General features: G+C 66.6%; 3 protein-coding genes across 5 annotated transcripts; 2 read left to right on the plus strand and 1 right to left on the minus strand.

The window, feature by feature from the left end:
- Positions 1-2206: 2206 nt before the first annotated feature.
- Positions 2207-11562, minus strand: HNRNPA1 (heterogeneous nuclear ribonucleoprotein A1). 2 transcript variants are annotated; one of them, XM_068997745.1, is made up of 11 exons: positions 11461-11562; positions 10013-10129; positions 8299-8445; positions 7233-7443; positions 6155-6247; positions 5951-6046; positions 5717-5776; positions 5379-5555; positions 4363-4485; positions 3374-3436; positions 2207-2293 (listed from the first exon to the last, which is right to left on the minus strand). In XM_068997745.1, exons 1-10 carry the CDS (start codon positions 11473-11475, stop codon positions 3381-3383), a joined length of 1095 nt encoding a protein of 364 aa, XP_068853846.1. In that variant the 5' UTR covers positions 11476-11562; the 3' UTR covers positions 2207-2293; positions 3374-3380. The 2 variants fall into 2 exon arrangements, with proteins under 2 accessions (XP_068853846.1, XP_068853848.1); XM_068997747.1 differs by lacking the exon at positions 5717-5776.
- A 382-nt stretch (positions 11563-11944) lies between these two features.
- Positions 11945-18892, plus strand: CBX5 (chromobox 5). 2 transcript variants are annotated; one of them, XM_068997749.1, is made up of 5 exons: positions 11945-12028; positions 14880-15031; positions 15788-15986; positions 17098-17195; positions 18383-18892. In XM_068997749.1, exons 2-5 carry the CDS (start codon positions 14895-14897, stop codon positions 18531-18533), a joined length of 585 nt encoding a protein of 194 aa, XP_068853850.1. In that variant the 5' UTR covers positions 11945-12028; positions 14880-14894; the 3' UTR covers positions 18534-18892. The 2 variants fall into 2 exon arrangements, with proteins under 2 accessions (XP_068853850.1, XP_068853849.1); XM_068997748.1 differs by lacking the exon at positions 11945-12028 and adding an exon at positions 12145-12228.
- A 1169-nt stretch (positions 18893-20061) lies between these two features.
- On the plus strand, positions 20062-23680 carry SMUG1 (single-strand-selective monofunctional uracil-DNA glycosylase 1). The gene is made up of 3 exons (XM_068997727.1): positions 20062-20095; positions 20786-21200; positions 22497-23680. Exons 2-3 carry the CDS (start codon positions 20796-20798, stop codon positions 23583-23585), a joined length of 1494 nt encoding a protein of 497 aa, XP_068853828.1. The 5' UTR covers positions 20062-20095; positions 20786-20795; the 3' UTR covers positions 23586-23680.
- Positions 23681-27586: the final 3906 nt, after the last annotated feature.

Below are 27586 nucleotides of genomic sequence, written 5' to 3' on the forward strand. Positions count from 1 at the left end.
GGCACCGGGAGCGACACCGGGAGCGACAGCGGGAGCGGCCGCGATGGGCGGCGGGCGCTGGCGCTGCCCTTGGCCCCCGAGGCCATCGTCACCCTGCCCGTGGAGGAGCTCAGGGCCATCCTGGGCCGCGCGGGGACATCGGGGGCGCAGCTGGCGCTGGCCCGGGACATCCGGCGGCGCGGCCGCAACAAGGAGGCGGCTCAGAGGTGCCGCCGCCGCCGCCTCGAGGCCATCGCGGGGCTCCGCGCCGAGCTCGCCCGCCTGGGCCGCGAGCGGGAGCGGCTGCTGCGGGCGCGGGGACACGCGGAGAGGGCCCTGGGGACACTGCGGAGGGACCTGGCTCGCGTCACGCGGGAGGTGCTGGGTGCCCTCGGGGACTCCCGTGGGGACCTTGGCAGTGTCACCTCCCGGGTGCTGGGTGCCCTCGGGGACTCCCGTGGGGACATGGCCGGTGTCACCGCCCAGGTGCTGGGTGCCCTCGGGGATGGGGACACCTGTGGGGACATGGCCGGTGTCACCGCCCAGGTGCTGGGCGCTCTCGGGGATGGGGACACCTGTGGGGACATGGCCGGTGTCACCGCCCAGGTGCTGGGTGCCCTCGGGGACACCCGTGGGGACCTTGGCAGTGTCACCTCCCAGGTGCTGGGTGCCCTCGGGGACACCCGTGGGGACCTTGGCAGTGTCACCGCCCAGGTGCTGGGTGCCCTCGGGGACACCCGTGGGGACCCTGGCAGTGTCACCGCCCAGGTGCTGGGTGCCCTCGGGGATGGAGACACCAGTGGGGACCTCACTGGTGTCACCTCCCAGGTGCTGGGTGCCCTTGGGGACACCCGTGGGGACCTTGGCAGCGTCACCACCGGGGTGCTAGGTGCTCTCGGGGATGGGGACACCTGTGGGGACCCAGCCGGTGTCACCTCCCAGGTGCTGGGTGCTCTCAGGGACACCCATGGGGACATGGCCGGTGTCACCTCCCAGGTGTTGGGTGCTCTTGGGGACACCCGTGGGGACCTCACTGGTGTCCCCTCCCAGGTGCTGGGTGCTCTCAGGGATACCTGTGGGAACCTGGCACAGGTCACGCATCGAGTGTTGGGGACACTGGGGGATGGGGACCTGGGCAGTCTCGCCTCCCAGGTGCTGGGGACACTGGGGGATGGGACCCCACTTGTCACCTCCCAGCTGTTGGGGACACTCAGGGACGAGGATGGGACCCCACGTGTCACCCACCAGGTGTTGGGGACACTCGGGGACAGGGATGGGACCCCCAGGTCCCCCGAGAGCTTCGGGCTGTCCCCCTGTGCCCACAGCCCCCTGTGACACCCTGGGGACAGCCCTGTCACTGTCACCCCACAATAAACCTGCTCCCAAGGCACCGCGTGTCTCTGTCACCCTCTGTCACCCTGGGGTGACACATTCCCGCCACCTTCCCTGCCCGGTGACACATCCCGGTGACACATCCCGATCCCGGCGTTCCGGGCGCCCCCGGGCACCCCGTTCCTGCTGTCACCTCCTGGCCCCGTCCCCTCCAGGTCCCCTCCAGGTCCCCTGTGGCCCTGGCTGCCTCCGGGGTCCCCAAACCGGTGTCCCCCAGCCCTGTCCTCCACCCTCCTGTCCCTGTCCCCTCCCTCCCTCCCGCCCTGTCCCCACACACGGGAGGGACACAGGTACAAAAATACCCTTTTATTGAGGGCACCGGGGGGTCCCGCGGGCGCTGGGGCGGGGCTGGGGGGGGTGGCCCGGCCCTGGGGGGGGTGGCCCGGCCCTGGGCTGTCCCCAAGTGTCCCCTCTGTGCCCCCGCTCACCTCCGCGGGCTCCTCTCCCGGGGCCGGCGGCTCCTACAAAAGGGAAGGTGGGAATTAGCGGCGGGGGGGGGGGGGGATGGGGACACCCGGGGGACACCCGGGGGACGCTCTGGGGACACCCAGGGTGACAAGAGAGGGGGGTGAATTTGGGGAGGGGCGGAGCCAGGCTGTGACTGACAGCTGAGGCGACCAATCAGGAGGAGAGCAGCCCCCACCTCTAAAATCATGGAGAATAATAAAAAATAATAATTTAAAAAAAAAAAAAAAAACCCAAGAGACATTTATTGACAGGGGGAGGGGTACAGGACACGGGGGGGTGGAGGGGGGGGGAAGGGAAATTCCGGCGGCTCCGCTCGGGAACTACGAGGGGACCCCGGGCACGGCGACCCCACAGCGGCCCCGGGGTCCCGGAGGGTCCTGGAGGGTCCCGGGGGCTCCGCCCGGGCCCGGCGCTGGCTCCAGGGGCCGCCCCGGCTCCCACCCGGCTCCGGCTCCTGCGGGACAGACGGGGCAGGGTCAGGATCGGGATCAGCTCCGGAGCTGGGGACTCCGGCAGGGAAACAGAGCCCCGGTCCCGGTCCCAATCCCAGCCCTAATCCCGGTCCCTGCCCCGATCCCGGTCCCAATCCTGGCCTCGATCCCTGCCCTGATCCTGTCCCAATCCCTGCCCCAATCCCTGCGCCCCAATCCCGGTCCCAATCCTGGCCTCGATCCCTGCCCTGATCCTGTCCCAATCCCTGCCCCAATCCCTGCGCCCCAATCCCGGTCCCAATCCTGGCCTCGATCCCTGCCCTGATCCTGTCCCAAACCCAGCCCTGATCCCTGCCCGGATCCTGTCCCAATCCCAGCCCCAATCCCTGCCCTGATCCCAGCCCCGATCCTGTCCCAATCCCTGCCCCCAATCCCTGCCCCGACCCCAGCCCTGATCCCTGCCCCAATCCCAGCCCCAATCCTGTCCCAAATCCCACCAGAATTCCCAGCTCCACCCCTTCCCCCCCTTTCCCCCATTTCCACCCCTTTTCCTGCCATTTTTCCTATTTCTGGTCCCCTTTTCCCCCTCCCTTTCTCCCAACTCCTTCATTTTTTCCCTATCACTTTTTCCCCTCTCAATTTCTCCCACTTTTAACCTTTTCCTCCATTTCTTCCCAACTTTTTCTCCCTTTTCCAACCTTTTTCCACTTCCACACCTCTTTTCTTCCTTCTCCCCCTCAACCTTTCTCTTTGTCCCCCCCAATCCTTTTCCTTTATCCCTCCCTCCTTTTTCCCACCTCTTCCTCTTTTCCCAACCTTATTTTTTGTTCATTTTCCCCACTCTTCTCCCTGAACCTTCCTCCCAACTTTTCCTTTTCCCTCACTTTTCCCCCCAATCGTTTCTTTCACTTTTTCTCTCAATCTTCTTCCCATTTTCCCCCAATTTTTCCCTCATCTTTTCCCCTTTTCCCCCCCAATTTTCCCCTCATCTTTTCCCCTTTTCCCCACCAATTTTCCCCTCATCTTTTCCCCTTTTCCCCACCAATTTTCCCATCTCTTCCCCACCCTTTTCCCCCTTTTTTTGCCCCATTTCCCCCCCTCACCTGGCCATTAAAACCTCCTCCCTCCTCCGTAGCTGCCGCCGCCGCTGGAGCTGCCGTAGCCGCCTGTGGGGATTTAGGGAAATTTGGGGGGGACACTCATGTGGGGACCCCCCTGGGACCCCCCAGTGACACACGACCCCTCCCAGGACACTTTGGGGTCTCTCCAGTACATTTTGGGGCCCCCCAGCTCATCTTTGAGGCCTCTCAGCTCATTTAGGGCTCCTCCAGGCGATTTTGGGGTCCCCCAGGTGATTTTTGCCCCCACCCAGGATTCACTGCCGCTGTAGGGCCCTGAGCTGGGCCCCCTCAGGTTACTTCAGGTCCCCCCCAGTACATTTTAGGGTCTCCCCAGTACATTTTAGGGTCTCCTCCAGATGATTTTGGGGTCCCCCAGGACTCACAGCCCCTGTAGAGCCCCAAGCTGCACCCCCCAAAGCTGCCCCCAGTACGTTTTCGGGTCTCCCCAGTACATTTTGAGGCCTCCCCAGTACATTTTTGGGTCTCCCCAGTCCATTTTTGGGTCTCCCCAGTACGTTTTGAGGCCTCCCCAATACATTTTCGGGTCTCCCCAGTACATTTTGAGATCTCCCCAGTACGTTTTGAGATCTCCCCAGTACGTTTTGAGGCCCCCCCAGTACGTTTTGAGGCCTCCCCAGTCCATTTTCGGGTCTCCCCAGTACGTTTTGAGGCCTCCCCAATACATTTTTGGGTCTCCCCAGTCCATTTTGAGGCCTCCCCAGTCCATTTTTGGGTCTCCCCAGACCATTTTGAGACCTCCCCAGTACATTTTTGGGTCTCCCCAGTACATTTTGAGGCCTCCCCAGTACATTTTGAGGCCTCCCCAGTACATTTTGAGGCCTCCCCAATACATTTTTGGGTCTCCCCAATACATTTTTGGGTCTCCCCAGTTCATTTTTAGGTCTCCCCAGTACATTTTGAGGCCTCCCCCAGGTGATTTTTGGGGCCCCCCGGGTGGTTTTGGGACTCACCGCCGCCGTAGGGTCCCGAGCTGCGCCCCCCGAAGCTGCCGCCCTTCATGGGCCCGAAGCTCGAGGCCTGGTTGTTGTAGCTGCCGAAGTCGTTGTAGCTGCCCCCACCCCCGAAATTGCTGCCTGGGGGGGGACAGAGGGGTCAGGGGGACACCAGGGACACGGGGGGGCACAGGGAGCACCCAGGGGTGGCCCGTGGAGAGGGGAATCGGGAGCTTTGGGAAGGGGGAACTGAGATCCCAAAGGCACTGGGAGCTCTGGGATGGTTGAACTGGGAGCTGAGAGTCCAGGGGGCTTTAACTGGGATCCCAAAGACCTGGGGAGCTCTGGGATGGCTCCCCCAGAACCCCAAACACCCCTGGAGCCCCGGGATGGCTCCCCCAGAACCCCAAACACCCCGGCATGGCTCCTCCAGAACCTCAAACACCTCGGGAGCTCTGGGATGGCTCCCCCAGAACCCCAAACACCCCAGAATGGCTCCCCCAGAACCCCAAACACCCCGGGATGGCTCCTCCAGAACCCCAAACACCTCGGGAGCTCCGGGACGGCTCCTCCAGAACCCCAAGCACCCCGAGAGCTCTGGGATGGCTCCCCCAGAACCCCAAACACCTCGGGATGGCTCCTCCAGAACCCCAAACACCCTGAGAGCTCTTGGACAGCTCCCCCAGAACCACAAACACCCCAGGAGCCCCGGGATGGCTTCCCCAGAACCCCAAACACCTCGGGAGCTCTGGGATGGCTCCCGCAGAACCCCAAACACCCCAGGACGGCTCTCCCATAACCCCAAACACCCCAGGACGGCTCTCCCATAACCCCAAACACCCCAGGATGGCTCCCCCAGAACCTCAAACACCTCGGGAGCTCCGGGATGGCTCCCCCAGAACCCCAAACACCCCAGGACGGCTCTCCCATACCCCCAAACACCAGGACGTGCCCATACACCCAGGACCCGCAGCTTTACCCGGGGGTGACCCCACGGCTTCCCCCCGTCCCCGCACCCCCCGTGGGGGTCCCACCTGTGCCCGCCTCGGCCAGGCCGTTGCGCACGGCCAGCGCTGGCCCCCGTGCCGGCCGCCGGCCCCCGCTGCCGCCGCCGAAGCCGCCGCCGCCGTTGTTGTAGCCGTCGTAGGATCCGCTGCCGCCGTAGCCCCGGTTGCCCCCGGAGTAGCCGGGGCCGCCGCCGCCCCCGTAACCTGCGGGAAACACGCGGAGAAGGGGACGTGAGCCCGCGGGGCCGTGGTGGCCGCGGAGGGGCCGGGCTCCGGTGGGCGCGGGCGGCGCGGGCTGCGTGGCTGGCGGGGCCGGGCTGCGTGGCTGGCGGTGCCCCCGGGGCTCGGGCCCGGCCTGGCCTTACCGTCAGCGCCAAATCCATTAAATCCGTCGCCGCCGTAGGCGCCGGCGCGGCCAAACCCACCTGGAAAGAACAAACCGCGCTGGGGCCCCGCCACGGGACGGGCACCGGAGCCCGGGAGGGACGGGACGGGACGAGGAGCAGGACACCGGAGCGGCGGCCGCCATCGGGGGGTCCCCATCCGTGGGGGGGGTCGCGTCCCGGGGGGGTTCCGGCCCCGGCTGAGCCCTCACTCACCACGGCCCCCGAAGTTGCCGCCGCGGCTGAAGTTGTCACCGCCGCCGAAGCCGCCGCGGCCGCCGCCGCCGCCGAAGTTCCCGGAGCCGCTGCGGCCTAGGAGGGGGGGCGGGGGGGGGGGCACAGCCTTTAGGCACAGCGCGGGTGGCACGGGCGGCCTGGCACGGGCGGGGCGAGGCCGGGGGACGAGGGCCGGGCGCTCACCTCGCTGGCCGGCCGAGGCGCTGGCCATCTCCTGCTTGGACAGCGCCTTGCGCACCTCGCAGTTGTGCCCGTTCACCGTGTGGTACTTCTGGACTGCGGGCACGGCGGGGGCTCAGGCCGGGCTGGCACTGTCCCCTCGCTGTCCCCAAACGGGCTGGCACTGTCCCCTCACTGTCCCCAGCTGGGCTGGCACCCCCCCAGGCTGTCCCCAGCCGGCTGTCACCCCCCCACACACCGTCCCCGTGCCACCCCCATCCCCACACCATCCCCACGCCATCCCCAGCCCCACACCTGCCCCACACCATCCCCACGCCATCCCCAGCTCCACACCAGTCCCACACTATCCCCAGCCAGGCTGTCACTGCCCCACACTGTCCCCATGCCATCCCCAACCCCACACCTGCCCCACACTGTCCCCAGCCAGGCTGTCAGTGCCCCACACCGTCCCTGTGCCACCCCCAGCTCCATACCTGCCCCCCACCGTCCCCACACCATCCCCACGCCATCCCCAGTCCCAAACCTGCCCCACACCGTCCCTGTGCCAGCCCCACACCTGCCCCACACCATCCCCACACTGTCCCCACACCATCCCCAGTCCCAAACCTGCCCCACACCATCCCCAGCTCCACGCCAGCCCCAGACAGGCTGCCACAAACCATCCCCATGCCATCCCCAGTCCCACACCTGCCCCACACTGTCCCCATGCCATCCCCAGCTCCACACCATCCCCACGCCATCCCCACATCATCCCCATGCCATCCCCAGTCCCACACCTGCCCCACACCATCCCCAGCTCCACGCCAGCCCCAGCCAGGCTGTCGCTGCCCCACGCCATCCCGAGCCCCACGCTGTCCCCACACCATCCCCACACCATCCCCAGTCCCACACCTGCCCCACACTATCCCCAGCTCCACGCCAGCCCCAGCCAGGCTGTCGCTGCCCCACGCCGTCCCCAGCCCCACACTGTCCCCATGCCATCCCCAGCCCCACACCGTCCCCACACCATCCCCAGCCCCACACCGTCCCCACGCCATCCCCAGCCCCACACCGTCCCCACGCCATCCCCAGGGGCACTCACTGACGATTTTGTCGACCGAGTCGTGGTCGTCGAAGGTGACGAAGGCGAAGCCGCGCTTTTTGCCGCTGCCGCGGTCGGTCATGATCTCGATGACCTCGATCTTGCCGTACTGGCCAAAGTAGTCCCGCAGGTGATGCTCCTCCGTGTCCTCCTTGATGCCGCCCACGAAGATCTTCTTCACCGTCAGGTGCGCGCCGGGCCGCTGCGAGTCCTGCGGGGACAGGGATGGGGATGGAGCGGGCACGGAGCGGGGATGGAGCGGGCACAGGGCAGGGGCACGGCCGCCACTGTCCCCGGTGTCACTGCTGCAAGCAGCGGGCACGGCCACTGCCACCACCCCAGCCCCAAGTGCCACTGTCCCCAGCATGTCCCCTCACCTCTCTGGACACGGCCCGTTTGGGTTCCACCACCCCCCCGTGTCCCCTCAGTGTCCCCCCAGTGTCCCCTCAGGGTCCCTGCACCTCTCTGAACACGGCCCATTTGGGTTCCACCGCTCCCTTGTGTCCCCACTGTCCCCTCAGTGTCCCCAGGGTCCCCTCACCTCTCTGGACACGGCCCGTTTGGGTTCCACCACCCCCCCATGTCCCCTCAGTGTCCCCGGGGTCCCCTCACCTCTTTGAACGCGGCCCGTTTGGGTTCCACCACCCCCTCAGTGTCCCCTCAGTGTCCCCCGTGTCCCCTCAGTGTCCCCTCACCTCTCTGGACACGGCCCGTTTGGGTTCCACCACCCCTCCATGTCCCCAGGATCCCCTCAGTGTCCCCAGAGTCCCCTCTGTCCCTGCACCTCTCTGGACACGGCCCATTTGGGTTCCACCACCCCCCTGTGTCCCCAGTGTCCCCTCAGTGTCTCCAGTGTCCCTTCACCTCTCTGGACATGGCCCATTTGGGTTCCACCACCCCCTTGTGTTCCCAGTGTCCCCTCAGTGTCCCCATAGCGTCCCCTCAGTATCCCCGTACCTCTCTGGACACAGCCCATTTGAGTTCCACCACCCCCCCGTGTCCCCCCAGTATCCCCAGTGTCCCCAGTGTCCCCTCAGTGTCCCCAGGGTCCCCTCTGTCCCCTCACCTCTCTGGACACGGCCCGTTTGGGTTCCACCACCCTGCCGTCCACCTTGTGTGGCCGCGCGTTCATGGCGGCGTCGACCTCCTCGACCGAGGAGTAGGTGACGAACCCGAAGCCCCGCGAGCGCTTCGTGTTGGGGTCCCGCATCACCTGGGGACAGGGACGGGTCAGGGACGGGCCAGGGACACAAGGGACAGGTCAGGGACAGACCAGGGACGGGCCAGGGACACAAGGGACAGGTCAGGGACAGACCAGGGACACAGGGGACAGGCCAGGCACAGGTGAGGGACACAGGGGACAGGTCAGGGATGGGTGAGGGACAAGCCAGGGACACAAGGGAGAGGTCAGGGATAGGCCAGGGATAGGCCAGGGACACAAGGCACACAAGGAACAGGCCAGGCACAGGCCAGGGATAGGCCAGAGACACAAGGGACAGGTCAGGGATGGGTGAGGGACAGGCCAGGGACACAAGGGACAGGTCAGGGACAGGCCAGGGATAGGCCAGGGACACAAGGAACAGGCCAGGCACAGGCCAGGGATAGGCCAGGGACACAAGGGACAGGTCAGGGATAGGCCAGGGACACAAGGGACAGGTCAGGGACAGGTCAGGGACAGGTCAGGGACACAAGGGACACAAGGGACGGGTCAGGGACACAGGGGACAGGCCAGGGACACAAGGAACAGGCCAGGCACAGGCCAGGGATAGGCCAGGGACACAGGGGACAGGTCAGGGATGTGACAAAACCAAAGCCCCACGAACGCTTCGTGGTCGGGCCCACGGGCAGGGGACACACACGGGTGAGGGGTCTCACACAGGTGAGGAGTCTCTCACACCCAGGGGCTGCTCTGGGGGGAGCTGGGGAAGGTTTGGGGGCCCTGCAGAGTTTGGTTGGTCCCCGAGCAGGTTTGGGAGCCCAGGGGAGGTTTGGGGCTGTGGGGGGAGGACCCTGACGCGCATCTGGGGGTGCCAGGAAAAGTTTCGGGGTCCCAGGGAAAGATTTGAGGGTCCCAGGGAAAGATTTGGGGCTCCAAGGGAAGGTTTTGGGGATCCTGAGCAAGGTCTGGATGTCCCAGGGCAGGTTTTGGGGTCCCAAGGAATGTCTAAGGGTCCTGGAGAAAGGTTTTAGGAGTCCCAAGGAAGAATTTGGGGAACCCAGAGAAGGTTTTGGTGCCCTGGGGAGGGATCTGGAGATCACAGGAAGGATTTGGGTGTCCCAAAGAAGATTGTGCTGTGCCAAGGACGGATTTGGGGGTCCCAGACAAGGTTTTGGGTATCCCAGGGAAGGTCTTGCTGTCCCAGGAAGGGATTTGGAGATCCCAGGGAGGGATTTGGGGGTCTCAGGGAAGGTTTAGGGGGTCTCAGGGAAGGTTTTGCTGTCCCAGGGAAGGTTTAGGGGGTCCCAGGGAAGGTTTTGCTGTCCCAGGGAAGGTTTAGGGGGTCCCAGGAGAGGTTTAGGGGGTCCCAGGAGAGGTTTAGGGGGTCCCAGGGATGGATTTGCTGTCCCAGTGAAGGTTTGGGGGATCCCAGGGGAGATGTTGCTGTCCCAGGGAAGGTTTAGGGGATCGCAGGGAAGGTTTAGGGGATCCCAGAGAAGGTTTAGGGGATCGCAGGGAAGGTTTAGGGGGTCCCAGGGGAGGTTTAGGGGATCGCAGGGAAGGTTTAGGGGTCCCAGGGGAGGTTTAGGGGTGCCAGGGGAGGCTGAGGCCGGGCTCTCACCACGCAGTCGGTGAGGGTGCCCCACTGCTCGAAGTGGCTGCGCAGGCTCTCGTCTGTGGTTTCAAAGCTGAGGCCGCCGATGAAAAGTTTCCGGAGCTGCTCCGGCTCCTTCGGGGACTGCGGGACAGGGGGACACGGACGGAGGGGTCACGGGGGGCTGGAGACCCCAAAATTCCTCCTGGGATCCCCCCCGCACAGCTCCTGACATCCCCAAAATCCCCCCCAAGATCCCCCTCTCCCCCCAGCTCCTCACACCCCAAATTCCCCCTGGGATCCCCCAGAGCTCCAGGGAGGTCCTGACATCCCAAAATCCCCCCCCTAGGACCCCCCAAATCCCTCCTGGGACCCCCAATTTCACCCTGGGCCGCCCCCACAGCTCCTGACACCCCAAATCCCCCCTGGGAACATCCCAGCTCCACGGATGCCCTAAAACCCCAAATTTCACCCTGGGACTGCTCCCAGCCCCAGGAAGGTCCTGACACCCCAAATCCCCCTGGGAGCCCCCAGACCCAACCTGAGGGGGTCAAGAAGCCCCCACCACCCCTCACCTGAGATGCCACCCAGGGCCAGGGAGACCCTGAAACCCCCAAATCCTCTTTTGGGGACCCCCAGGCCCTAAAGGGACCCAGAGCCCCCCCCCAGTGCCTGATTTTGGGGCCCATCAGGCCCTTGACCCCCCCCCTGGGCCCCATCCCTAACCCCAAAGGAACCCCTGAGCTCCTCCATCCCAAACTTTTGGGGTCACTTGGTCCTTGAGCATCCCCAGGTCCCATTTGGGGGGGGCCACCAGACCCCCAACCCCCCCAGTCCCCACTTCTATGGACCCCCAACCCAAATCCCTAGACCTCCCAGGCCCCCAACCCTCTCCCCCAGCCCCTATTTTCGGGGCCCACCACACCCCTCAGTGCCCCCAGCCCCTCATTTCGGACCCCCCAACCCTAAATTCGGACTCCTCCAACCCCCCTAGAAGCCCCCAACCCCAATTTTGACCCTCCCAAGCCCCCACACCCCTCATTTTTGTCCCGCCAACCCCCAATTTCGACCACCCCACCCCGAATTTCGAGACACCCCCCCCCCCCCCCCCCAATCCCGGGTGACACAAAGGACGCGCACGTGGCCGCGGGCACGCGCGGGGGGGGGGGGGGGTGAGGGGGGGTCGCGCATGCGCCTGAGGGGGAGGGGGGGAGGGGAGGGGGGGGGCTCCGTGTGTGACCCCCGCCCCCCCCCCCCCCCCACGGCGCCTGCGCGGGTGAGGGGGGGGGTTGGGGGGGGGGGGCGCGCGCGCCGTGGGACGGGACGGGCGGCGCGCGCAGGCGCAGTGAGCGCGCGCGGCCCGCGAGGCGGCGGCGGCGGCGCGGGGTGGGGGCGGGGGGGGGCGGGGGGGGGGGACGACGGAATAAAAAATAACCCGCGGGGATCGGCGAGGGGAAAGGGGTGTGAGCGCTGACCTCGGCCTTGGCCATGGCGGCGGCGCGGGGCGGGGCGGGCCGGGCGGTGGCGGCAGCGCGCGATGCTCCCTCTGCGAGGGCCGACACGGAAAGGGGCCGAGCGACGCGAGCGCCGCCGCCTCACCCCGCCGCCCCCGCCGCCCGCCCGGCCCCCGCGCCGCCTCCCATTGGCCGACGCCGCCCGGCGCCGCCGCCTCATTGGCGCAGCCGCCGCGCTCCGCCCGCAGCGCCGGCGCTGATTGGCCGCCCGCGGCCACGTCCCGCCCCCGCGCCGCGCTGATTGGGCAAAACCGTCGCGGTCACGCCCCGCGCAGCTTTTCCCGCTCCGGCCCGGAGACTCCCCGGCGCGCCGGTGATTCGCTGGCGCGGCGGAGGGCCCGCCCCTCGCTCGGCGCTGATTGGCTGGGCGCGCGGGGGGACGGTCCCTATTGGCGGGCGCGGCCGTCGCTCAGCGCGGGCCGCCGGCGGGCCCAGCGCAGCTCGGCGAGCGCGGCGCGGCGGGCGCAGAGCGGGGCGGCGGCGAGTCCCGGCGGCGGCGAGGAGGGGCCGCCCGCCCGCCGGCCCCAAGGTGCGCCTGAAGCAGCGCATGCGCCAATCGCGGCGGGGTTTGGGGAGGGGGGAAAGGCGGGCGGACGCATGCGCGGAGCGCGGCCGGCGGCGCCTGCGCGCTGCGGGCGGTTTTGGCGGGCGGAGCGCGGAGCAGCGGCAGCTCGGAGGGGCGGCCAAACCGCGGCGGACGGGCCCGCGCCGAAGCCGCTCTCCGCGCAGGTAGCGCCGGCGGCGGGCGGCGGATGAATGGGCGGCAGCGCGGGGGCGGGTCTTGGCGCCGTGACGGGCAGGCGCTCTGGCCAATAGCGGCGGACGGGAGGCGGGGCCGCGCGCGGAGTGACGGGCACGGTAGCCAATAGCAGTGGACGGGAGGTGGGATGGCGCGGCGATTGACAGGCGCGCTGGCCAATGACATCGGAGCGGAGGCGGGGCGGCAGTTGGAGTGACGGTTTCTCCGCCCAATGGTAGCGCGGCGAGGGCTGTGGCGAGCGGCGGGGCGCTCAACCAATCAGGGTGCGGGCGCGCGGCGGCTCTAACCAATCGCAGTGCGGGGCGTGCTTCTGGCCCCGCCCCCAGGCCCAGATACCGCCCCCCCCCCCCGGCCGCGCTTTGAACCCAAAACTGCGGCTTTTTACCCCAAAACTGCGGCTTTTGCCTTCAAACCGCCGCGTTCCGCCTCAAACTCGCGTTTTCCCGCCTCGAGCCGGCGGGTTTTGCCTCAGAACTGCGGTTTTTAGCTCTCGAAACGGCGCTTTTGGCCTCAAAGCGGCGCCTTCCCTTTGTTCCCTCAGGATTCCCGGGCGCGGGATCCGGGATGCGACGCCCCGGGGGCTCCATCCCGGCCCTTCCCTTTCCAAAGCCGCCTTTTCCCACCCAAACCGGTCCCTCTTCCCACGCAAATCCTCCCAAAACCTCCCGGTTCCCGCCCAAATCCCGCGCCGGGAAATCCCGCCGGGAATCCGGCAGGAAATTCCACCCGGGAGCGAGGAATTCCCGGCCTCCCTCACGGGGCTTTAGGGCTGCATTTAAAAGAAAAAAAAAAAAAAAATCCGCTAAAATCAAGGGCTAAGGAGAAAAAAAAAAAAAAAAGCCCAAATTGGGGTTTTCTTAAAACCTCTTTTTTTTTCTTTTTTTTTTTTTAATCTGCCCGTTTTTAAGGGGCTTAGCCCGAATTCCATTTCCCTGTTCCCGAATCCCGCCCAGTTTTAGGGGGTTTATCCCGAATTCCATTTCTCTCCGCCTAAGTTCTCGCTTTTTTACTGGTTTTTAGCCCAGTTTGTGTTTCTTTGTGCCTAAATCCCCGCTGGTTTTTAGGAATCTCCCTCTCCTTCCCTCCCCGCCCCAGGATCTCCCTTTGGGGGGTCCTGAGGTGCCCCCAGTTCCCTCCTTTGGGGTTTCCAGGTGACCCCAAATCCCTTCTTGTGGTCCCCAGGTCACCCTAAATCCCCCCTTGGGGGTCCCCAGGTGCCCAAATTCCCCGTTGGGGGTCTCCAGGTGCCCCAATACCCCCTTGGGGATCCCAAGATGACCCCAAATCCCCTCTTGGGGGTCCCCAGGTCACCCCAAATCCTCCCTTGGGGGTCCCCAGGTGCCCCAGTTTCCCCTTGGGGATCCCGAGATGACCCCAAATCCTCCCTTGGGGGTCCCCAGGTCACCCCAAATCCTCCCTTGGGGGTCCCCAGGTGCTCCAATCCCCCCTTGGGGATCCCGAGATGACTCCAAATCCCCCCTTGGGGTCCCCAGGTGCCCCAAATCCCCCCTTGGGGGTCCCCAGGTCACCCCAACCCTGCCTTTAAGGGAGCTCCAGGAGCCCTCAAATCTCCCTTTGGGGGTCCTGAGATGCCCCCAGCGGCCCCATTGTGGTGTCCCCTGGGCCCCCGGGGTGACAATGCCACGTCCCATGGAGCGGTGGCTGCAGGAGCAGCCGCAGGGCAGTTCCCTGTCCCATGGTGACATTCCCTGACCCTGTTCCCTGTCCCATGGTGACATTCCCTGTCCCATGGTGACATTCCCTGACCCTGTTCCCTGTCCCATGGTGACATTCCCTGTCCCATGGTGACGTTCTCTGACCCTGTTCCCTGCCCCATGGTGACATTCCCTGACCCTGCCCCATGGTGACATTCCCTAACCCTGTTCTCTGTCCCTGTCCCATGGTGACATTCCCTGACCCTGTCCCTGTCCCACGGTGACATTCCCTGTTCCCTGTCCCATGGTGACACTCCCTGTCCCATGGTGACATTCCCTGTCCCTGTCCCACGGTGACATTCCCTGTTCCCTGTCCCCGGAGCGGTGGCTGCACTATGGGCAGGAGGAGCCACAGGGCAGTTCCCTGTCCCATGGTGACATTCTCTGACCCTGTTCCCTGTCCTATGGTGACGTTCCCTGACCCTGTTCCCTGTCCCTGTCCCATGGTGACATTCCCTGACCCTGTTCCCTGTCCCATGGTGACATTCCCTGACCCTGTTCCCTGTCCCTGCCCCATGGTGACATTCCCTAACCCTGTTCCCTGTCCCATGGTGACATTCCCTGACCCTGTTCCCTGTCCCTGTCCCATGGTGACATTCCCTAACCCTGTTCCCTGTCCCATGGTGACATTCCCTGTCCCATGGTGACATTCCCTAACCCTGTTCCCTGTCCCATGGTGACATTCCCTGTCCCATGGTGACATTCCCTAACCCTGTTTCCTGTCCTATGGTGACGTTCCTTGACCCTGTTCCCTGTCCCTGTCCCATGGTGACATTCCCTAACCCTGTTCCCTGCCCCATGGTGACATTCCCTGACCCTGTTCCCTGTCCCTGCCCCATGGTGACATTCCCTGACCCTGATCCCTGCCCCATGGTGACATTCCCTGACCCTGTCCCCGTCCCCAGAGCGGTGGCTGCGCTATGGGCAGGAGGAGCCGGCGGGCAGCCGACAGCTCGTCCTCGGGGGAGGAGGAGGAGTATGTGGTGGAGAAGGTTCTGGATCGGCGCGTGGTGAGGGGCCAAGCCGAGTACCTGCTCAAGTGGAAGGGCTTCTCCGAGTGAGTGACACCGGGGACAGCGCGGGGGACACGGGACACGGCTCCTGGGCACCCAGGGGACCTGGCAGGGCAGGGACGCGCTGTGGGGACCCTGCGGTGTGACAGGGACGTGGGGACACTGCTGGGGCGTGAGGGGACACGGGGACCCTGTGGGGACCCTGCTGTGTGACAGGGACATGGGGACACTGCTGGGAGCCTGGGGTGGGAGGGGACACGGGGACCCTGTGGGCATCCCACTGTGTGACAGGGACGTGGGGACACTGCTGGGGTATGAGGGGACACGGGGACCCTGTGGGGACCCTGCGGTGTGACAGGGGACATGGGGACACTGCTGGGGTGTGAGGGGACACGGGGACCCTGTGGGGACCCTGCTGTGTGACAGGGGACATGGGGACACTGCTGGGGTGTGAGGGGACACGGGGACCCTGCTGTGTGACAGGGGACATGGGGACACTGCTGGGGTGTGAGGGGACACAGGGACCCTGTGGGGACCCTGCTGTGTGACAGGGGACACCGCAGCGACCCTGAGCTGACCCCGGTGGGACACAACTCCTGGGGATGCCACGGGGACGCTGCAGGGACCCTGCTCTGTGCCAGGGGACCCTGTGGGGACACCGCTGTGTGACCTCCATGCGTGGAGGTGTCCCCACAGTGTCCCCGCGGTGTTCCAGCAATGTCCCACGCGGGGAACACAACACGTGGGGACTGGGGGGGTGTCCCCTGGGTGTCCCCTTGTCCCCTGACGGTGTCCCACAGGGAACACAACACGTGGGAGCCCGAGAAGAACCTGGACTGTCCCGAGCTGATCTCGCAGTTCCTGCGCAAGGACCGCAGGATGAGGGACATGAGGGACATGAGGGACAGCGATGGGACACGGCCCCGGGAGCGCCCCGAGGGTGCCAAGCGCAAGGGACTGCCCGGCAGCGAGGATGGGCGTGCCAAGAAGAAGAGGGAGGTGAGAGGGGACGTGGGGACAGGGATGGGGACAGGGGGATGGGGATGGGAACACAGGGATGGGGACAGGGACACGGGGATGGGGACAGGGACACAGGGATGGGAACACAGGGATGGGGACAGGGACACAGGGATGGGGACAGGGACAGGGGGATGGGGACAGGGACACGGGGATGGGGACAGGGACAGGGGTATGGGGATGGGAACACAGGGATGGGGACAGGGACACGGGGATGGGGACACAGGGATGGGGACACGGAATCCAGGGATGGGGACGGGGACACGGGGATGGGGACACGGAATCCAGGGATGGGGACAGGGACAGGGGGATGGGGATGGGGACACGGGGAGTGGACAAGGACACGGGGATGGGGGTGGGAATCCAGGGATGGGAACAGGGACACAGGGATGGGGGACAGGGACAAAGGGATGGGGACAAGGACACAGGGATGGGGACAGGGACACGGGGATGGGGACAGGGAATCCAGGGATGGGGACAAGGGACATGGGGATTGGGGACAGGGACACAGGGATGGGGACAGGGAATCCAGGGATGGGGACAGGGACACGGGGATGGGGGTGGGAATCCAGGGATGGGGACAGGGACACAGGGATGGGGACAGGGAATCCAGGGATGGGGACAAGGGACCAAGGGATGGGGACAGGGACACAGGGATGGGGGTGAGAATCCAGGGATGGGGACAGGGAATCCAGGGATGGGGGTGGGGACAGGGACACGGGTAGGGGACAGGACTGGACACCCAGGGACAGGGACCAAGGGTGGACAATGGACACCCAGAGATAGGGATGGGGACAAGGAAACAGGGATGGGCTGGGAACCCAGGCTTGGGGACAGGAATGGACAGCGGAGATGGGGACAGGGACAAGGGATGGGGACAGTGGCACCCAGTGTCCTCTCCATGGGGACAGGAGTCTGCAGTCCTGGAATGGCCACCAGGGAACGGGACAGTGCCCAGCCACGGGGCACTCCCCCAGGGCCACCACGCTGGGGACAGCGTCCCCAACCTGCAGCTGCACCGCCTCCCTGTCCCCTCCTCGCCCCAAAATCTCTCTGTTCCCAAAAAAATCCCATTTTTCCCCAAAACTCCCAGAGCAACGACATCGCCCGTGGCTTCGAGCGGGGGCTGGAGCCCGAGAAGATCATCGGGGCCACCGACTCCTGCGGGGACCTCATGTTCCTCATGAAGTGGTGAGGCCACCACGGGCGTCCCCAGAGTCCCCTGAGCCCCCCGGGCTGTGTGTGGGACCTCCCAGTGCTCCCAGTTTGTGCCAGCGACTTCCTGTCCCCCCCCCATTTGTGTCCGTGTCCCCCAATTTGTGGCTGTCCTGTGTCCCTCCAGTTTGTCCCCCTGTCCCCCCAGTTTGTGTCCCTCCAGTTTGTCCCCCTCTCCCCTCAGTTTGTGTTCCTCCAGTTTGTCTCTGTGTCCCTCCAACCCCCAGTTCATCCCCATGCCCCCAGTTCATCCCCATGCCCCCAGTTCGTTCCCATGTCCCCAGTTCATCCCCGTGTCCCCAGTTCATCCCCGTGTCCCCCATTCGTCTCCGTGTCCCCCATTCGTCTCCGTGTCCCCAGTTCATCCCCGTGTCCCCAGTTCATCCCCGTGTCCCCATTTTGTCCCCATGTCCCCAGTTCGTCCCTGTGTCCCCAGTTCATCCCCATGTCCCCAGTTCATCCCCGTGTCCCCCGTTCATCCCCGTGTCCCCAGCTCGTCCCATGAACTGGGTGCCCCCAGTTCATCCCTGTGTCCCCAGTTCATTCCCATGTCCCCAGTTCATCCCCGTGTCCCCAGTTCATCCCCGTGTCCCCCATTCATCCCCGTGCCCCCAGTTCATCCCCGTGTCCCCAGTTCATCCCCATGTCCCCCATTCATCCCCGTGTCCCCCAGTTCATCCCCATGTCCCCAGTTCATCCCCGTGTCCCCCAGTTCATCCCCATGCCCCCAGTTCATCCCCGTGTCCCCAGTTCGTTCCTATGTCCCCCGTTCATCCCCGTGTCCCCCAGTTCATCCCCGTGTCCCCAGTTCATCCCTGTGTCCCCCGTTCATCCCCGTGTCCCCCAGTTCATCCCCGTGTCCCCATTCATCCCCGTGTCCCCCAGTTCATCCCCGTGTCCCCAGTTCATCCCCGTGTCCCCCAGTTCATTCCCATGCCCCCAGTTCATCCCCGTGTCCCCAGTTCATCCCCGTGTCCCCCAGTTCATTCCCATGCCCCCAGTTCATCCCCATGTCCCCCATTCATCCCCGTGTCCCCAGTTCATCCCCATGTCCCCAGTTCATCCCCGTGCCCCCAGTTCATCCCTGTGTCCCCAGTTCATCCCCGTGCCCCCAGTTCATCCCCGTGCCCCCCTGACCCCCTATTCTTGTCCCCACCCCCCAGGAAGGACACGGACGAGGCCGACCTGGTGCTGGCCAAGGAGGCCAACCTCAAGTGTCCCCAAATTGTCATCGCCTTCTACGAGGAGCGGCTGACGTGGCACGCGTACCCCGAGGACAGTGACAGCAAGGAGCGGGACCCCCCCCGCAGCTAAGCGCCCCCCCCACTGTACATAGCCCCCCCATCCATGGGGACCCCCCGGGACCCCTCCCCACCCCACTGTCCCCGTCCCAGTGTCCCCAGGGGCCACCCTGCCCCCCCCTGCAGCCCCCCTGGGGACAGGGGTGGGGTGTCCCTTCCCTTCGGGGGTGTTTAAGGGGGGTTCCCAACCTGTCCCCAACCCCCCCCCCGCCACCCCCAGGCAGATTTGGGGGGGTCGGCCCCGGTTTTTGGTGTTTTTTAAAGTCGGTGTTTTTAGCCGGGGCCCCCCCGGGGTGTCCCCGTGTCCCCTCTGTCCCCGTGTCGTCCCCAACCCCCCTGGATTTGCTTCCAATAAACGGTGACTTTTCAGGAGCTGCTTGGTCGGGGGGGACCTTGGGGACCCCCCGGTGTCCCCAGTACAGGGTCAGGTGGGACCCCGGGTCAGGGTGGGACCCCGCCCCATTTCAGGGGGTCCCAAAAAAGCGGGGGGGGGTCCAGCTCTGTCCCCCCCCCGGTCCGTTCAGCGGGGCCTCCGGTGCCACCTGGTGGTGACAACGCGGAGCTGCAGCCGCACAGCGCGGGGACAAAGCGGCACCGGGGACACCGGGGGGGGCCCGGAGGGGACACGGGGGACACCGGGGGTGACACGGGAGGGTTTGGGGACACCGGGGGTGACACGGGAGGGTTTGGGGACAGCGGGGTGACAATGGAGGGGGGCTCGGGGACTCTGCGGTGCGGCTGCTTGGGCTTGGTGGGGCAGCTGGGGGCGCTCCCGGTGTCACAGGGGGGTCTGGGGACGCTTGGGTGACACCGGGAAGGGGCTGGGGACGCTCGGGTGACACCGAAGGGGGGGCTGGGGACGCTCGGGTGACACCGGGAAGGGGTTGGGGACGTTCGGGTGACACCGGAGAGGGGCTGGGGACGCTCGGGTGACCCCGAAGGGGGGGTTGGGGACACTCGGGTGACACCGGGAAGGGGCTGGGGATGCTCGGGTGACACCGGACAGGGGTTGGGGACACTCGGGTGGCACCGAAGGGGGGTTGGGGACACTCGGGTGGCACCGGGAAGGGGCTGGGGACGCTCGGGTGACCCCGAAGGAGGGGTTGGGGACACTCGGGTGACACCGGACAGGGGTTGGGGACGTTCGGGTGACACCGAAGGGGGGGTTGGGGACGCTCCCGGTCGCCACCGCCTTCCCTCCCGGGCCCGCCAGGGGGCGCCCTCGCGCCGCCGCAGCCCCGCGCGCTGCCCCCCCCCCCCCACCGCGGGAAGGGGCGCGGCCTGAGGAGACCCCGCCCCCTCCCGTGCGCGCCCCACCGCCCTTCACCCCCCCCCCACTCCCGTGGGTGCCCCCCCCGTGTTCCCCACGCGCGTTCGCGGCCCCGGGGGGGTTCGGGGGGGGGTTCGGGGGGGTGGGGGGGGGGCTGGGTTCCCACCGCAAAGCACGATGGGAAACTCCGCGCGCAGACAAAGGCCCGGGCCCCGCCCCTCCCCCGCGCGCGCGGGGCACGCCGGGAAGGGGCCGAGGGCGGGGGGGGCGGGGCCCGGCGCGCGGCGAGAGCGGCGCGTGCTCAGGTGGGCTCGCGGCGGCGGCGGCCGTGACGTCACCGGGGGCTGTGTGACGTCACGAGGGGACCGCGGAGGGAGGGGGAGGGGGCTGTGAGGGGCACTCGGGGGGTCCGGGGGGGGAAAGGGGAAAGGGGACGCGGGGGGGGCTCGCGAGGGGCGGGGCCGGGCGGGGCCGGGGCCGCCTGGTCACGGCTGTGCCCCTGTCCGCGACCGGGGCTCCGCTGTCCCCCCCCGGGGCTCCGCCATCCCCGACCGGGGCTCCGCTGTCCCCCCCCGGGGCTCCCCTGTCCCTGCCCGGGGCTCCGCTTTCCCCCCCCGGGGCTCCGCCGTCCCCCGGGGCTCCGCTGTCCCCGATCGGGGCCTCCGTTGTTTCCCCGGGGCTCCACCATCCCCCGGGGCTCCGCCGTCCCCGACCGGGGCTCCGCTGTCCCCCCCCCGGGGCTCTGCCGTCCCCGACCGGGGCTCCGCTGTCCCAGACCGGGGCTCCGCTGTCCCCCCCGGGGCTCCGCCGTCCCCGACCGGGGCTCCCCTGTCCCCCCCCGGGGCTCTGCCGTCCCTGCCCGGGGCTCCGCTGTCCCCTCGGGGCTCCGCTGTCCCCTCCGCCATCCCCCCCGGCGCTCCTTCCGTCCCCTCGGTCCCCAGCCCCGCGTCCCCTCGGTCCCCGCCGCGCTCAGCGCGTCCCCGCGGTGCCCGCAGGCGATGGGGGATGGAGCGCGCCGGGCCCGAGGCGGGGCCGCGGCGGGACGAGGACGAGGAGGAGGAGGAGGAGGAGGAGGAAGGATCGCGGGAGGAGGCTGAGGACGGAGCCGCGGATGAGGATGAGGAGGATGAGGAGGATGAGGAGGATGAGGAGGATGAGGAGGATGAGGAGGATGAGGAGGATGAGGAGCGGGCCGAAGGCGTGGCCGGGCGGTTCCTGGCGCTCGAGCGGGCTCTGACCGAGCAGCTGCGGGCGCTGCCGCCGCCGGGGCCGCCCGTGGCCCTCGTGTACGCCCCGCTCGAGTACGCGTGGGAGCCGCACCGCGACTTCGTGCGCCGCTACTGCCGCGGCCCCAAGGCCGTGCTGTTCCTCGGCATGAACCCCGGCCCCTTCGGCATGGCCCAGACCGGGGTCAGCGGCGCGGGGGGCGCGGGGGGGGCCCCAGCGCATCCCGGGGGGCGCCGAGTGAGGGAACGGGAGGTCCTGGGGGTGCTCAGGGGGGGTCCCAGGCTGTCCCGTGGGGTCCCAGGGGAGGGAAACTGAGGCACGGGGGGGGTTCATGGGTTGCCCAGGGGGTCCCAGGGGAGGGAAACTGAGGCACGGGGGATCCCCCAGGGGTCCCAGGCCATTCCGTGGGGTCCCAGGGGAGGGAAACTGAGGCACGGGGGATCGCCCCAGGGGGTCGGTCCCAGGCCATTCCATGGGGTCCCAGGGGAGGGAAACTGAGGCACGGGGGATCCCCCAGGGGGTCCCAGGCCATTCCATGGGGTCCCGGGGAGGGAAACTGAGGCACGGGGGATCGCCCCAGGGGGTCGGTCCCAGGCCATTCCATGGGGTCCCGGGGAGGGAAACTGAGGCACGGGGGATCGCCCCAGGGGGTCGGTCCCAGGCCATTCCATTGGGTTCCAGGGGAGGGAAACTGAGGCACGGGGGGGGTTCATGGGTTGCCCAGGGGGTCCCAGTCTGTCCCGTGAGGTCCCAAGGGAGGGAAACTGAGGCACAGGGGATCCCCTAGGGGGTCCCAGGCCATTCCATGGGGTCCCAGGGGAGGGAAACTGAGGCACGGGGGGGGTTCATGGGTTGCCCAAGGGGTCCCAGTCTGTCCCATGGGGTCCCGGGGGAGGGAAACTGAGGCACAGGGGGGGTTCATGGGTTGCCCAGGGGGTCCCAGGGGAGGGAAACTGAGGCACGGGGGGGGGTTCATGGGTTGCCCAGGGTGTCCCAGGGGAGGGAAACTGAGGCACGGGGGATCCCCCAGGGAGTCCCAGGCCATTCCATGGGGTCCCGGGGAGGGAAACTGAGGCACGGGGGATCCCCCCAGGGGGTGGGTCCCAGGCCATTCCATGGGGTTCCAGGGGAGGGAAACTGAGGCACGGGGGGGTTCATGGGTCACGCAGGGGGTCCCAGGGGAGGGAAACTGAGGCACGGGGGGGTTCATGGGTTGCCCAGGGGTTCCCAGGCCATCCCATAGGGTCCCAGGGGAGGGAAACTGAGGCACGGGGGATCCTCCAGGGAGTCCCAGTCTGTCCCATGGAGTCCCAGGGGAGGGAAACTGAGGCACGGGGCGGTCCCCAGAGGAGTCCCGCTCCATCCCACGGCATCTCAGAGCCGGGAACCCGAACCCGGGGGTCACCCGTGGGGGTGTGGGGGGGTCCCCGCGCTCTCCCCCCCCCTTCCCCCCGCTGACGCCCCCGGGCCGCCCCGCAGGTGCCGTTCGGCGAGGCGTGGCACGTTCGGGAGTGGCTGCGGGTGACGGGCTCGGTGCTGAAGCCCCCCCAGGAGCACCCCAAGCGCCCGGTGCTGGGGCTGGGCTGCCCGCGGGCCGAGGTGAGCGGCGCCCGCTTCTGGGGGCTCATCCGGAGCCTCTGCCCGGACCCCCGCGCCTTCTTCCGCCACTGCTTCGTGCACAACCTCTGCCCCCTCCTCTTCCTCGCCGCCAGCGGCCGCAACGTCCCCCCCCCGGAGCTGCGGGCCCCGGAGCGGGAGCGGCTGCTCGGCCCGTGCGGGGCGGCGCTGGCGGCCGCCGTGGTGGCCCTGAGGGTGCGGCTCGTGGTGGCCCTGGGCCGGGTGGCCGAGCTGCGGGCGCGCCGGGCGCTGGCGGCCGCCGGGCTGGCCGTGCCCGTGCGGGCCCTGCCGCACCCGTCCCCCCGCAACCCCCGCGCCAACCGCGGCTGGGAGGGAGCGGCCCGGGCCAGGCTGGGCGAGATCGGGGTGCTGCGGCTGCTGGGGGTGCGGGAGGGAGCGCGGCTGGGGACTGGGGGGAAGGAGGTCGATGGGGCTGTGCCTCAGTTTCCCCTCGGGGGAACTGGGGGGAAAGGGGTTGGCGGGTCCCTGTGCCGGTTTGACCAGTTGGGAGCTGGGGAAAAGGGGATGGATGGGGCCCTGCCTCAGTTTCCCCAGGCAGAAAAGGATTTAGGGCATCACTGCAAGGCAGAGGATGAATCCCTGCCTCAGTTTCCCCAGCTGGGGACGGGGAGGAAGGAGGTCGATGGGGCCGTGCCTCAGTTTCCCCTCGGGGGAACTGGGGGGAAAGGGGTTGGCGGGTCCCTGTGCCAGTTTGACCAGTTGGGAGCTGGGGAAAAGGGGATGGATGGGGCCCTGCCTCAGTTTCCCCAGCTGGGGACTGGGAGGAAGGAGGATGGTGCGGCCCTGTCCCAGTTTGACCAGTTGGGGACTGGGGCACAGGGGATTGATGGCGCCCTGCCTCAGTTTCCCCACTCAGGAGCCGGGGAGCAGGAGGTTGATGGGTCCCTGCCTCAGTTTCCCCACTCGGGAGGGGGTTTAGGGCTCCTTTAGGGGGTGGGGGACGGGCCCTGCCTCAGTTTCCCGTTAGGAATAAGGGGGGGGGAAGGGGGGGAGGGTTCACGGGTCGCTGCCTCGCGGCGTTTTGTGTGGAATTCTGGAATAAATAAAGGCAAAAATTGGTAAAAATCCCAGGAAAGAGGCAGTGAGGGGGATGGGGGAGGGGATGGGGGATGGGGGAGGGGATGGGGGATGGGGGAGGGGATGGGGGGGGTCATCCCGAGGGGTTTTTAGGGTGGGGGGCTGGGGCTGCAGTGGGGACCTCCCTCCCTCCCTCCCTCCCTGGCGCTGTCCCGGGGCTGAACTGGGAGCCGCTGGGCCGAACTGGGCCGTACCGGGAGGTGCCGCCGCGGGCTGCCGGTGCCGGTGCCGGTGCCGGTGCCGGTGCCGGTGCCGGTGCCGGGGCTGCGGGCGCGGCTCTGCGGGGAGGAGCCGCTAGAGAGAGGCAGAGACCGCGGGACGGCCCCGCCGCCGCTGCGGGACCGGGGCTGCTCCGGCACCGATACCGGGAGTGACACCGGGACCGACACCGGCACCGGGAGTGACACCGGCACCGGCGCTGACACCGGCACCGGGACCGACACCGATACCGGGAGTGACACCGGGACCGACACCAGCACCGACACCGATACCGGGAGTGACACCGGGACCGACACAGAAACCGGGAGTGACACCAGGACCAGCGCTGACACCGGCACCGGGACCGACACCGGCACTGACACCGATACCGGGAGTGACACCAGGACCGACACCGATACCGGGAGTGACACCGGCACCGGGACCGGCACCGACACCGATACCGGGAGTCACACCGGGACCGACACCGATACCGGGAGCGACACCGGCACCAGCACCGACACCGGCACCGGGACCGACACTGGTCCTGCTCCATTCCCGGTGCCGCCCCCGGTACCGTTCCCGTTACTGCCCCGCTCCCGGTACCGTTTCAGGCCCTGACCCGCTCCCGGTACCGTTCCCGTTACTGCCCCGCTCCCGGTACCGTTTCAGGCCCTGACCCGCTCCCGGTACCGTTCCCGTTACTGACCCGCTCCCGGTACCGTTTCAGGCCCTGACCCGCTCCCGGTACCGTTCCCGTTACTGCCCCGCTCCCGGTACCGTTTCAGGCCCTGACCCGCTCCCGGTACCGTTCCCGTTACTGCCCCGCTCCGGGTACCGTTTCAGGCCCTGACCCGCTCCCGGTAGTGTTCCCGGTCCGGCCCCGCATCCCCCGAGAGGGTCCCCGGAGCTGGGGCTTTGCTGAGGGATTGGGATCGGTGGGATTTGGGATCTCTGGGGTTTGGGATCTCTGGGATTTGGGATCTCTGGGGATTGGGATCGGTGGGATTGGGATCGATGGGATTTGGGATCTCTGGGATTTGGGATCTCTGGGGATTGGGATCGGTGGGATTGGGATCTCTGGGATTTGGGATCTCTGGGGATTGGGATCTCTGGGATTTGGGATCTCTGGGGTTTGGGATCTGCGGGACTGAGGGTTCCCAGCTCTGGGCCCACCCCAATCCCGGGACACCCCCCCCTCAGCCGATTCCCGGCGGATCCTTCTCTCCAGAGCGGATCTGGGGAGGATTCTTCTCCCTCCCCCCCTCGCCATTCCCAGCCCCATTTTGGGGCAGAAAGAGGCAAAACCTGGAATTCTGTGCGGAGCCGGGACCCGCAGGACCGGGGCCTCCCTTCCCAGGGTCCCTTCCCGGCCACGACCCCTCCCCAGATTTTGCCGCGGGGCTGATTTATCCCGCTTGGATGTCTCTGATAATTGGATAATTAATCTTTATTGGATCCTTTTATTTTTTATGGCTCTTCCTTCCCCCCTCCCTTTCCTCTGAATTCCCGACGTTCCAGCTGCTCCGGGAGAGATTTCCCTCGTGGAGATGGGAAAAGGGGAAGGGAGAAATAAATAATTAATAATACATAAATAAATAAATAAATAAAATAAGTAAATCAAAACATAAATAAGTAAATAAAGAAAATACATAAACAACCCCTCAAAAACCCTCCCGGAGAAATGATTCCGCTCCCTTTCCCGGCTGGAATAGGGAAACAAAAACCCCCTGGAATCACCCGGGAGATGAGACAATAAAAATCTCGCTTTTTCCCCTTTTTTCTTTTTTTTTTTTTTTTTTAATTTTTTTTATTCGCTGATTTTGGGGTTTTTTGGGGTTTTTTTGTGGTTTGTTTTTTTTTTTTTTTTTTTTACAGGGACGGGGTCGCTCCCGGTTCCCAGCGCGGATCCCGGTGGGGAAGGGGGGGAAGGGGAGAGGGAGGGGCCGGGAAGAGGAAGAGGAGGAGGAGAAGGGGAGGAAGGAGAGAGGAGGAAGCGCTGGGAGCACTGGGAATACTGGAAGCACTGGGAGCCCTGGGAGCCCTGGGAGCCCTGGGAGCGCTGGGAGCGCTGGAAGCACTGGGAGCACTGGAAGCGCTGGGAGCACTGGGAATACTGGAAGCACTGGGAGCGCTGGGAGCACTGGAAGCACTGGGAGCGCTGGGAGCGCTGGGAGCGCTGGGAGCGGGGAAGCACTGGGAATACTGGGAGCGCTGGGAGCACTGGGAGCGGGGCGCGCGCGTCACCTCGGGGGGTTCCTGGCGGGATCCCGGGGGCGTTCTGGGGTGAAATCCAGGAATTTCCGTCGGAAGGAGGATCCGGGGGGGATCCCGGGGAAGGAAAACCGGGGGGGGGGGAGGGGAGGGGGCTCCGGGGGTCGCGGGGGTCCCGGGAGGAGCCTCGGGGGGGGGGGGAGGGGAGGGGAGGGAGGGGCCGGAAAAGCCAAAAATTCCCCCGGGAGCGGGGACGGGGCTCGGGGCGGCTGCGCCGGAACCTCCCGGGACGGGACCCTCGGGGGTCCCCCGAGCCCCCCCGGGATCCCCCCGGCACCGGGAGCGGGAGGTAAGCGGGGTCCGGCCCCTTTTCTTCCCCTTTCTGGTTTCCTCCCTCTTTGTATCCCAGGAAAACACTCTTTTTCCCCCTTTTCCACCTTTATTTTCCCCTTTTCCACCCTTTCCCCCCCTTTTCCATCTTTTTTCCCCCCTTTTCCAGCCTTTTTCCACCTTTTCCACCTTTTTTCCCCCCTTTTTCCACCCTTTCCCCCCTTTTCCACTTTTTTCCCCCTTTTCCACTTTTTCCCCCCTTTTCCACTTTTTTCCCCCTTTTCCACCCTTTCCCCCCCCCCAGTTTTCCACCCTTTTTTCCCCAGAAAAACACCCCCCTTCCCCCCCTTTATCCCCAGTTTTTTTCCCCTTTTCCCACCTTTTTTTCTCCAGGAAAACCCCCCTTTTTTTCCCCTTTTCCACCCCTTCCCCCACTTTTTCCCCACTTTTCCCAGGAAACCCCCCCCCTCCCCCATCACCGCCACCTCCGCGACCCCCCCGAACCCCTCCCCCCCCCCGGCCCCGCCATCGATTTTATGGAAAAACGCCTGGAATTCATCCCGGGCCCCCTCGCCTCCCATCTGCCCGCGCCCCGCGGAGCCAAAATCCCGGGATTTGATGGATTTTTGCAGGGATGCGGCTCCCGCCGGGGGGCGAAAGCGGCGAGAAAAGTGGGGGGAAAGTGGGGAAAAGTGGGGAAAAGGGGAATTTTCCTCATCGCAGCGCCGCGGGTCGGGGTCCCGCGTCCTCCCGGGGGTCCTGGGGGGCTCCTCTGCGAGCCTGAGCCTCCCCTTCCCCAGGGAAAAAGGTCCTGGAAGGGGGAAAAGGCGCTGATCCCGCTGGGTTTGGGGACGGGAAGAGGAATTTGGGGCGGGAGGAGCAGGATGGGATTTTGTTTCTGGTTGGTTTTCAGCTGGATCAGCGCCCGGATCAGCTGGGCAGGGAAAAGGGAGGGGAAAAGGGCCCGAAAGTGCCCAAAATAACCCCAAATCCTCCGTTTGCCACCCCCAGCGCTCTCGGGATTCCCCTGCACCCCCCAAATTCCGGCTGCGTCCCCAAAATGTGTCAAAATTTCGCAGTTTCGCGCCAAAACACGAATTTGGGAGTGCCCAACC

Source organism: Aphelocoma coerulescens, chromosome 29 (assembly GCF_041296385.1).
Source record: "Aphelocoma coerulescens isolate FSJ_1873_10779 chromosome 29, UR_Acoe_1.0, whole genome shotgun sequence".
Lineage (NCBI taxonomy): Eukaryota > Metazoa > Chordata > Aves > Passeriformes > Corvidae > Aphelocoma > Aphelocoma coerulescens.